The following is a 12,464-nucleotide window of genomic DNA, read 5'->3' on the forward strand; positions in this document are numbered from 1 at the left end:
GCTTTTCCAGTTCCAACAATGGAGGCCTCTTAAATTTCTTGATTTCCTTCTTTGGATCCCCCTCCCACCTCCGTTAATTCTGCATCCTCTAAGCCTAACCTTGGCACACTGTTAAACGAGCTCTCTCTTTCCTAGTATTAACTCTTAAGACAGGCAGGGGCTACAAGAGCAAAGTCAGACACAAGAAAGGCAGCTTTATAAAGTGCTTTTCTGAAGGCTATCGGAGGGTGTGCTTGCTTCAGTGTGCCCCACATACCAGAAGGCTGCTGAAGGAACATCCATCTCCATGCCTCACTTAAGTGCTCTAGAAAACGTGCTTATTTCTGATGTGAGGAGTACTCTGTTCACAATGCTACTTCAATGAATACATTATTCTACTTTTAAGAGCAAGACCTTTAAGACTAGTTTCCTGGATAGCCGCCACCCTTATTATTATGAATGGTACCTACGAGTCCCTGAGGAAACATGAGTTTTCACCCTGACAGAAAGGCCTCTTTCTATTTCTGCTTATGGGTTAACAGACTTGTTTCTCCACAGACCAGTGGTCAGCACACTTTTTCTACAGCAGGTCAGAAAATAAATACCTTAGGCTGTGCAGGCCATATGGTCAGATGTGATTCAAGAATGCCACTGCAGCATGGAAGCAGCCACAAAAAACATGTAACATATATTTACTTTATTTCATTTATAAAAATAAGCATCAAGCTGAATGGATTTACCCCCAGGCCATAGTTTGCCGCCCCTGTCCACCACCAAAAGCCTCTGGCTTCCAAAAACCTTTTAAACTATTGTACTACCATGGTAATCAAGTCACTATGCTATTTGTAAGTGAAAGTTTCAATACTGAGAAACACCTTTTTCCTGGGATGTTCAACACTATGCTAGGTTTTTTGAACAGGAGAAAAATTAGGAAAGAGCAGGAAGAGGCCTGGTAAGCAAAGACAGAGGTCTCTACTGCTTGGCAGCAGTAAAATAGATTTATTCGCCAACATATTTTACTGACATGGCCATTATCCTCTAGTTCTGACTCAACACCACATGCCTTAATTCATTAAGTCTCCACTCTCACTGCCTAATCCCCAGGGTCAGGTGAACCTTCCAAAAGTGAATGCACAAGTTCATATTCTACTATGATTTCATCATCTGCTCACATTTTCTTTCAAAGAGATGTTTTCCTTTTCTTGGTAAAACCTACAACATGACAACAATACTGACCACATTACAAATGATCGGGTACATAAAAAGACAAGACACAGAATGGGAGAAAATATTTGTAATTTTTATCTAACAAATTTATCTTAAATACCAAAAAAACTGATACCTCAATAATGACGCAATTTTAAAGAGTGAGCACAAGATTTGGATACACTTCACGAAAGAAGATATATGTATAACCAAATAACACATCAAAAGATGTCCATCATCCTTACTCATAAGAGAAATGCAAATGTAAACCACAATAAGATACAACCACTGGGGCCAAAATGTTAAAGGCCAACAATAACAAATAGGGACATTTATGGGGACAAGCACAATTCATATACACTGCTGTGAGAACGTAAAACCACTTTTGAAAACAAGTAAGTTTTATTAACAATGGCCCAAATCTGGAAACAACACAAATGCCATCAGATGAATGGATACACAATATACATATTCATATACAATGGAATAATACTCCGCACAAAAAGAATAAACTAATCCATGCAACATGATGAACTCAAAAGCATCCTATCAGGTGCAAAAGGCCATATTGGGACTGTCTTAATCCGGACTCCTAGAAGAGGGAGAACCATAATGGCGGAACGTATGCAGGGGCTGCCTGGCGTGGGCTAGAGGAGTGGGGGACTGCAATGGGGGCAACAAAGAATCTTTTGAAGATGCCAGAAATGTTCTGCATCTCCACTGTAGTAATTCAAAGGTGTGCACATCTGTTACAGTTCAACTGATTGCACACGTTAAATGGATGTGATTTATCATACCTACATTATAGATCAATAAAATTGATTCAAAAACAAAGAAGAAAAAAAGACCGGTGAGGTAAGAGTCTAAGCCAATCGTCACGTATGAAACAGCACGTAGTCAGCGGAATTCCCACAAAATACGAATCATGATTTTGGAGAGTGAGTGATATTTGTTTTGGTTTTTGTGTTTCTTCATTTTTAAAAGTACTATGTGTCATCAGATTCAAAAGTAGTATATTAAATGAAGAAAAGTTCCCTGACTCCCCAGAGACAGCCACTGTGCTCTTCTGAATCATTTTTATGTACACTTGTTCTGTAACAATTGAATCCCTCTCCTCAAACACACTTTGTAAAACTTCTTTTGCTTACTAAGTAGCTTAACTTTTCACATCAATAATAAAGATGCACCAAGTTCTAAATATTATACTAAGTTTTATGTACTATCATTTCTTTCAGGGGTTCTCTAACAACAGACATGTAGATTGTTTAAAGTCTTACAAAATTACTGACAAAGCTACAATGAATGCTCATGTACATGTATCTTTACCAGTTTATAAAATCTGTAGATTAAAAGCCATTGACATTTTTGGTCTACAGTTCTAAAGTACACTCCAGGAGCATTTAATCTTAAGACCTTTTCCAATAATAGACATACTCCAATTTCAAAGATGAAAAAGATCTCAACTTTTTTTAATTTGCAATTTAAAAAATTATAATAAAGCTTAACTGTTTGCCTCTGATTGCAAACCACTTGTATTTTTTAACTCTTGACTTTTCTAGTTATTAATCTTTATCTAACTGATGATTTGAAGTGCTTATTGTGGCAAAAACTGATGACTGACCTCCCTTCCCCTTCCATAATATAACATTCCCTCACTGAATCTTGGCTGGGCCTATGTCGGCCTAGTTAGAGACATTCCCTAGCTAGCCTCTCCTGCAGCTAGAAATTGCCATGTGATGATGAATGGGCCCACAGGAGAGAGAAAGTGACAGGCCCATGTTTCAAGTCACAACGTGAAAGATACAGGCTAACGGTCCTTACATTGTTTTAGCAACATTTCTCTTCCTGTTTTTCAGATAAATCTCAATGATAGAAGCTGTCACTAGGGATCAGCAGGGAAGTGACATGTGGAAGGTAACAGAACCAATCCACCTGCTGGGGACAGCTCCCCTTAAACTGAGAGACGTGTAAGCTTCTCTCTTATTTCAGGGACTGACTGGTGAGGGGCTGGGGGTGGGGGGGCGGGTATCTTCCACGGTAGAATCCAACCTGTATTTCAGTTAATGCATACATTAACCAAATTTAACTTAGGATCTTAAAAATGTTAATGTCAGAAAGTAGGTAATCTAGGCTAGTACTTCACTGAATTCTTTACAACAGAGACAAGCAAGAAACAAACTGGATATCTCAACCGGTCCCTGTTATCTTGTACAACATTCCTAGAGCAGTTTGGGCATCCAAACTTTTTAAAAAATAATATACCAATATACCAGAAGTCTTTCCACAGTAACAGCAATAAACTTCTGAGCATTGTCCAGGGGATGAGTTTGGAGAAAATACAAGTTGGTCTAGGTTTTTCATTTATAATATTTGGGGAGGTAAAACATACACTATCAACTCCTGCCAGATAAAGTATAAACTAGGACAAGCTTCCATAAAGCAATGGACAGTATATGTCAAAGCCCCAAAATGTTTATTCCCCTCGATGATTCCCTTCAACATATTTATCCTAAGGAAATAACCATAGCTGTACTGAAAGGTTTATGTAACGGAGGTCCAGCAGAGAGTTTACTACAACAGGAAATATCAGGGATCATCATGAAGATTAACAATGCGGTTAACTGGTTAAATAAATTTATGATTAATGTTAATAACCTTTGTTAACAAAGGTTATTAACATTAATAGCAATGCTTAGTTATGTAATTGACTTATTATTGTCAGGCACTATTCTAATTGCTTTGCACATTTTAATTGATATAATTCTCACCATAAGCCTGTAAGTATTATTATTACTGAGGCTTTGATAAATGAGAAAACTGATGCAAGGGAGAGAAAATAACTTGACCAAGGTCACACAGCTAGTGAGTAGTAGACAATGGACTGGAAGCTGGGAAGTTTGAGTCTACAGTCTACTATGCTACACTGCCTTTCATGGAGATTTAAGAGATAAAATAACTTGCCATCGCCTAAACAAGTTAAAAACCATAACATGAGTAAATAACACATGTGCTAAGTGAAAAAAGCAAGATATAAAGCTCATACAGTAGCACAAAAGTCACACATCATGATCCCAATTCTATTTCAGAAAAGTATATAAATGTATGCATTAAAAAAGACAGGAAGGAAAGAAATCATAAAGTTTCAATAGTCAATATTTCTAAGTGATAAAATTATAGATGGCTTACTTTTCATTATATTTTCTAATATTTCTAAACTTGTTTTTTTTTTTTTTTAATTTAATTGGTACAGACCAAGTGAGAAAGAGATAGAGAGAGAGCCCAAGCACAAGCCAGGAAACAGCAGGCAGGGGAGAAGCAGGGTCCCCACTGAACAAGGAGCCTGATGTGCAGCTTGATCCCAGGATTCTGGGCTCATGGCCTAAGCCAAAGGCAGATGCTTAACTGACTGAGCCACCCACACAGCCTTAAACTTGTATTTGTGTTAAAAGAATGGGAAATGCACTTTCTAATTTTATCAAAAGGAAGAATATATCCCAAAATCCATTAAGATTTCCTCCTTTTAGCTGTAATGAAGGATTTTTACTGCTTCAATAAAAATAAACATTTACTTTCATTTGTATATCCTTTGTGTTGCACTTCACCCCAAAATAAAACAAAATTCAGTATTTTTAATATTCAAAAATAACAATAAAGAACACTGAAGGAGAAGATCCAAGCTGCTGCAAAATGAATCTAACGTTTTGTTTAGATGAGTGAAAATGATCTGCCATAACAAGGGGCACTGAGATACAGACTCAGATCTCTTTTACCTACTTTATATTTACAGTAACAAAAGTTCCTATAATGTACTACAAATGCTAAGAATAGTACATAATATATATAACCTTTTAAAACACCAGGTCTAACTCTAATAAAAATCACTGAAAGCAGGGGCGCCTGGGTGGCTCAGTGGGTTAAAGCCTCTGCCTTCAGCTCAGGTCATGATCCCAGGGTCCTGGGATCGAGCCCCACATCCAGCTCTCTGCTCTCTCTCTGCCTACTTGTGATCTCTCTTCCCCTCTGTCAAATAAATAAATAAAATCTTAAAAAAAAAATCACTGAAAGTATTATAAATCATATAAGCCCCTGCTCTTTAAAGTAAAAAATTTAAAAGCCTCCAAATCATATTTCTGCTTAATAATGCATAGCTGTTATAAGCCGCTTAATAAAAAGAGCAATAGGGTACTGCCAAGATTTAAGACTTTTTCTACAGCTGACCATATTTTCAAGTTGATAAGTTCTGTAGCAAAGCAAATTATCTCAAAGAATACCTTCTTTGTCAATCCTCACATAGCAATGAAACAAAAGATAACCTTAGAAAAATTCAATTCACACATCACTTTTTAAACCTCTAATGCATTAATGAAATTAAGACTCAAATTCATCAAAGGAATACCATCTATGAGAATTTATATGTATACATATATTCTTTTTAACCACAGATATAAACTTGTTCTCATTTCTTGTATGTTACAGTTTATTTTTTACATGAAAATTTTATGTAACTTTATATATACTTTTTCAAAGCATATCCTCATCACTGACCACCACTAATTTCGTATACAGAAAACACACATAAATTTTCCTGCTTTATCAGACCTTATCTAGAATATTTCCTCTGAGATGAGCTACATATTAAGAGTTTAATTATCAACTATACAGGCATCATTACATCAATATATTAGTCTTAATTTATAAGAGGAAGCTGAGATTAACATAAAAATTGAGAAGTGATCACCAAGTTTCCTAGAAAAAGCTTAACAGATATAAGACACAACTTTAAGGCTACCCAGACTCAGTCTCCTGTGTGACTTATCTGGGCACTAAGCACAGCTTGCTTTATTAATTGTAATTGCAATTTAATTCAGAGTATAGTAGGAAATCAGCTGAAAACATATGAGTCCACTAAAGGACTGTTGAAAAGAAAATTAACCTTTATGACGTGGTTAAAAAAAAAGCAATAGGTCACAATGATGGACTTAAGAAATTCTTAGATAGTAATCAGATAGTAATCTGTCACTTCCATCATTTGAGCCTTTTTTTTTTTCATGGAAGTGAAGTCTGTAAGTAAGAAAATCACCCAAATTTTTCCAACCAAGTTCTAAGTTATATACTTCTAATTCAGCTTTTAAAATTATAATTAACAATTATGCCTCCTGAGTATGTGTAATGAAAATATTTTCTTCTGCTGAAAAACTTTCTAATAAAATAGCATATTCAGTGAATCTTTCCACCATGTCTAATGTTTTCTGGTAACCGTGAAATGCTAGTTAAAATTCAACAGAGATATAAGGATTCTCAGGGTTTAATATAGGAAATGGATGTGGTTATCTAGTAGGACACCACAAAGTAAATATGTAGAAAGTAGTTAAGGAAAACTACCTAAGCTTAGAATTAAACAGTGCCTGACTGCAAGTTTCCTTGAATCCAAAAAAGCTATACCTCTGCTTAAACAACCAATTATAATCTATACATGCGTACAGATGCAAACAATTATATGTACTCAAACATACACGTGTGAATGCTTATATAAGTGTTTTATATAAGAGTATTACGTGTATATATACATTTTCACATATAAAGATTTAAAAATTTTTCAACTGAAGAAGCTAAATTTGGGGAAAAAATCCTTTCTAAATATTCCACACTTTCAGGGGATATTATGACTAACTTTATTAAGATTTTATTTATTTATTTATTTGAGAAAAAGAATGAGAGAGAGAAAAGGCACGCATGGGGCGGGGGGGGGGGGGCAGAGGGAGAAGCAGGCTTCCCCCCTGAGCAGGGAGCCCAATGTAGGGCTTGATACCAGGACTCAGGGAACATGCCCTGACCCAAAGGCAGACACTTAATGCCTGAGCCACCCAGGCACCACAATATCATGACTAACTTTAACATCTGAGTACCCAAATTCATTTACCCCAAGTCATCTTACCACTGTTAATTATAATCATGTAGAAATTAAACCATGCAACAAAAATATTCTAGTGGAATGTTATAAAAATCAGTGTCTCTACCAATTCCTTTAAGTTCAACTGTAGCCCATCTTCAGGATCTTTTCTGGTCAACTTCATTTGCTATGGAACATGTGTACACTGACCCCTGTGGCTTGTTTTGTGCTCCTTATCACAATACATTCAGTGTGGCAGCACCCAGCTACCACAGGTCAGTAACTAGCTACCAGAAAGCAGGTAAGAAAAAAATCCAAATTTCAAGACAACAGCATCCTGAATATCCACCCACAGATGCTAAAGTCACCTCCAGGCTTCATCCTCAGAGCTGTGTAGAGAGTTCATATATACATATTTTCAATATTCTGCAAGTGGATTAAGGATGGCATTTTACAATGAAGGTTCTCTTAGCAAGTTTTTCGAGTAAATTAGGTTTTTATAGAGGAAAATCATCTACGCATCATCGTATGCTTGATTTGACAGAGGTGCAAAAATCCAAAACAGATCAAAATTAAGTCTTTTATTTTTAGCAAATCTGCTACCACAGACCCAATGGGCAATGGTGATGGTCACTGTGATTTTATATGCACAAACTGACAAATCCTCTGTTCCAAAGACTTTGGGGATTAACCTGAGAGAAATAGTGATAGAAAGACATTAATTGCATATATTTGCAACTAAAAAAAGTATCACTATTTTAACTCAAAGCAAGTAACTAAACTGAAGACCCTCCTAATAAATTTCCTTACTTTTTCAAATTACAAACGCAAAAGCAAAAGCACTCTAAAATTTAAATGTTTTGTTGCCTTCTCTTTTATTTACAATAACTATATATGTGAATGTTATAAATATTTCAGTGACCATTTTCAAGTTACCATAAAATTTACTAAAGATAATCATTTTCATCAATATACATACCTAACAGTTGTTAACCTTCTGGAAACAATAAGGATTTTTACAAAATGGGATGAGTCAACAAACAGCCCATGAAGCTGGGCGCCTCACACCATACAGCCTTCTAGCCAAAGTGTCACGTGCATTATCATCTTTATAAATGAAATAGTTATAAACAGGGATGAACAAGACCACAGTGAGCAAATGTTATGCTTTCAACTGTGTTTTTTTAATAACATTTTCTTCATTGTATTTACTTAAATTGTTATTAATCTGCATTCTGAACACAAGAAAAATGGATTAGAGAAACAGAAGACCAAAGCAGTAATAAATACTGTCTTTAAGATACAAAACATATATCTGCGTGGATATTAATAACATATTTATACACATATGAACAGGAAAAAGAAAAAACCCGATGGCGTTATTGATAGTCATACAGAGCCATGGCACTGCAGAGTGCTATATGAGGATTATAGTAAGTCAGTTTCAGGTGACAGACACTGAAGTAAAATACAGAATACCCAAAAGAAAGAATCTGTAGTAATACACCATGAGAAAGTATTTATGCCTTTCCTGAAGCCAGCGAATTCAAAGAAATTAAGGTCTAATCAAAATAACTTTCGAAACATCAACAATTCCCCTCATGGTATAAGTGCCAAGGATAGGTGAATTGCCCGAACCACTGTAAGAGAACACTAAAGCATGAACATTTATTAATACTTTTAGCTACCTTTCAGTAATAGACATGCTAAAAAAAAAAATGCAGAATGCTGAGAGAAAAATAGAAAATGGGAAAACAAGTCAAATTTTCCTCACACATAGGACATATCCTTTAAGAAGTGCTCTTATGCATAGTTCCAAATGAAGCTATCTCACAAAAGAAGAGCAATCACTGTCACCCATTATCTACTGCATTATAGTTTTGTTATCACCAAGATTACATAAGGCCTGCATACCAAGTTCATCGTGCAAACTGCTGCCGCCTACAGCAGATGCATTGTCATGTGAGGCTTCTAAGTGGATACTCCCATTTCTCACCAGCAAGGACGCACTAGCACTGAGCACTGCAGCCTGGGAAGGGGGGCGGGACTGGACTTTGACCTGGGCTGTGGACTGCTGGCCTTGCTGACCATCTTGAAGGCTAGGAGAAAACATCGATTGGGGAGACATTACAGGGAAGAAAAGAGAAAACAATAGCTAGAATGAAGTCAATACAGAAAACTGATTTTGAAATGTAACTTGATTTTTTCAGTGTAACCTAAGAAAGAGCTAACAAACTTTGTAAAATATACAGATTATACTGTTGTCTTAAATCTTCTGGTCCTTAGAAATCTGATGCATAGTGATGAACACAGCAAACATTTAATGTATATGTAAGCTAATCAACCTGTGACTTTTTCCCACCACAAGCCAACAAAATTTTAGTACAAGGACAAAGAAAGCAGCAAAGAAACACAAGCACATTAAATATATGTGGGTTGTAGCTGGTCCCTAATAAATAAATCCTCTTTTTCAGTTTAAATATGAACTTTTATTTATAACTTTATAATAATTCTAGAATTGTGCTTTCAAATATTCTGGCATCTCAAATTCACAATAAAACAAAGTTTTTATGCACTTGAAAACCAAAGAATCTTTATCAAATGCAACCAAGGTGACAATTTTGAATCAAAAGAATCACAAACTAGTACAAGAGAAACAGTAACAAACACCAACTCAACCAAGTGAAATATGAATGACACTGGGATGCTGGAAGTGTGATTAATTTATAAAGTATTAATTTATAAAGTATGAAGAGCCTACATATTTCGTAAAGAAGGCCACAGGCTCTATCTACATGTTACTACCTTCTCCAATCCATTTCATTGCTTCATTAACAAGGATCCATTATTTTAGAAAATCTTAAGAGTAATTTGAAAACCAGTAATTTCTCAAGGGATATTACAGTCTTTTTAAAATCTTACAGATTTTTAAAATACGTAGTATTTTATTATAATTTTGTCACTTATTAAAATTATTTATAAAGATCATCTAAATATCTAAAAATTTGTAACTAAGAAACTGTATTCTTAACTCATATTTTAGATGTTTATTTTAAAATACTATGAATTTTAACGTTCTTAGTATAATACTCAAATTTAAAGTGATGAAACTCATGGAAATATTTTCAGTATACAGTATTTCATTCTCTACATGACACTCAAAGTAAATCCGCATTTTGTTATTAAATTAGAACTTCTAAAAAAAAAAAAAAGAAAATGGTGCTTTGGATGACCTCATTAAATTACTTTATCATTTTCTTTAGTATCAACTCCTTTTTAATGTTTTGAATTCAATACAATGGTTTCTCTAATGCCTATGAAACAAACTCATCTGTACAGACTGTGAAAAGAGCTGTAATTTGAAGTAGCCATGTAATAAAAGACTAACTAGAAAATACTGTTTATGTTGCTTAAGCCTACAGTTATAGCAACAAAAATCCACTCTGGAATTACACTGTCTTCATATGGTAACCACATGTGACCACCTACTCAAATTTTACTTCCTCAGTCCCTCTAAGTACATCGTAAGTGCTCAATAGCCACATAAACAGCTAGCAGCTACCATAGCTAAAAGCTGCCAGAGTGGACAGAAGCTGGTAACAAGCATCCACCACACTGCACAGTACAAATTATATAGTATTTCCACCACCATATAAAGTTCTATTACCCATCACTACCTGGAACATTCACATTTCAGGCTTCTTTTAGGGCCAAAGAAAAGTATACACTCTAAGCAGAGCAGAGGAATGTACAGAACACATGAAAAAAACCAAGTCTACCCAATGTTGACTTGTCAATGCTTATTTGCATTCTTTAAGCCATAACTATGAAAGTATTCATTTGATAACTTCTTTGGAGTAGAATCTTTGTACAATCAACATAAATCAAGAGATGATCTTGGGAACTGATATTATTAAATATGGTGGTATCTTCCATATATACATAGTAAGTCTGTTACTCCTCCTCAAAATTTATCTCAAGTTATCCACAAACCTTATAAAAATGATCAAATTGCACAAGGGAGAAAATTCTGATGAATAAAACATTTAAGTAGTTCAAATACTAGGTCCCTTTTGATTCAGAAGACATTAAAAATTTTATACAATATGTACTCAACAAATTTTTCTTTACTTTTTTGTTTTCACTTCAAGTCAAAAACGAGATGCTATACGACAGATGTATTTTAATGTGAACACATCTGAGAATACAGTAATCCTCAACATATCCAAATATACAAAATAGCCAGTAATACATGGGAATCAATTCCAGAAAAAGAAACCAAGGAAACAACTGAAAATCTATGTGGCCATCAAGTTTTGAACAACAAAAGCTAGTCGTAAATGCTACGTCCCTTGAATTCCTGTTTTCAGAATCCTTCAACAACAAAAATGACTGTCATTTTTGCAGAAGTTAGCGGGAAAACTACTCCTGGTGGGTTGTACTTCACCTAACTAGTAACTAACAGGAACTACTATTTTTTAAAGTACCAATTATATATCAAAACATAGCAAAAGGAAAAGGTAGGAATTTAGGTCTATCGGCTATGAACAGCATCACTGACATGCACTCTTATAATGAACATTTCCAGTTCAAATACCTGGTCCTGGTCTTTCCTCCCTCCGTACCACTGTAGTATTCGGCACACTCTGTCTTACGTTATTGTTTTCTATGTGTCTCCACAACTAAAAAATAAACCCTAAGAGTCTGCCTTACTCTTATGAACCTCCAGATTCCAGAGAACATTCAAGAGATTGTTTTAAACACAGTACACAAACAACAAATATTTGGTGGATTTATTCCTGAGCACCATGAAAGGATCCCTATGAATTTCTAACCATGGACTGACTGTTAATACTACTATGAACTTCTTTGATTACAGATCTTTCAATCTTATAATACTTTAAAAAAAAAAAAAACTTAGGAACATAATAAACTTTTTTCCTTTCCCCAAAATGTACTAATTTCTTTTCATTCCAGTCTATTAACTAGAGTTCTAAAAGATATATTTGGGTTGATAAAAATAGATAAATATGGAACTCTTAGTTTTATAAAATTTCTAAATATTAATCTTTGCTTTTATCTCTAGTAACCAAGAAGAACTGGCAAGGGCCTAGAAAACCTACGTACAAGGCTAACTTAATGAAAAAAAAAAAAAAACACTTTTAAAAATAAAATTCTGAAATAGGACATTCTAACAATTATTTTAAAAATTTGCAAATTCCCTTCATGAAGAAATTTATGATTCATTTACAATCCTTAGAGGCCTATATTTTACCAAGTTGCTTTTGATTGTCAAATACTTAAACTATTCATTAAAGTTTAAAATAAGTTAGTACATTTTTCAAATACATAATTATAATTAAATTATCACTCCTATTCCATTTTATTT

At 34.7% G+C, this 12,464-nt stretch overlaps 1 protein-coding gene across 5 annotated transcripts in view; it reads right to left on the bottom strand.

The window, feature by feature from the left end:
- PCNX1 (pecanex 1) overlaps positions 1-12,464 on the bottom strand; it is a 157,797-nt gene that overhangs the window by 71,947 nt on the left and 73,386 nt on the right. For 3 of the 5 annotated variants that reach the window (XM_059373838.1, XM_059373837.1, XM_059373839.1), the window contains exon 8: positions 8,990-9,174. The exons of the other annotated variants lie outside the window; for them this stretch is intronic. In XM_059373838.1, coding sequence (XP_059229821.1) covers positions 8,990-9,174 — 185 coding nt within the window. The remainder of the gene's footprint in view (positions 1-8,989; positions 9,175-12,464) is intronic. 5 annotated transcript variants of the gene reach the window in all.

The sequence above is a fragment of the Mustela nigripes genome, chromosome 13 (assembly GCF_022355385.1).
Source record: "Mustela nigripes isolate SB6536 chromosome 13, MUSNIG.SB6536, whole genome shotgun sequence".
In the NCBI taxonomy this organism is placed as follows: domain Eukaryota; kingdom Metazoa; phylum Chordata; class Mammalia; order Carnivora; family Mustelidae; genus Mustela; species Mustela nigripes.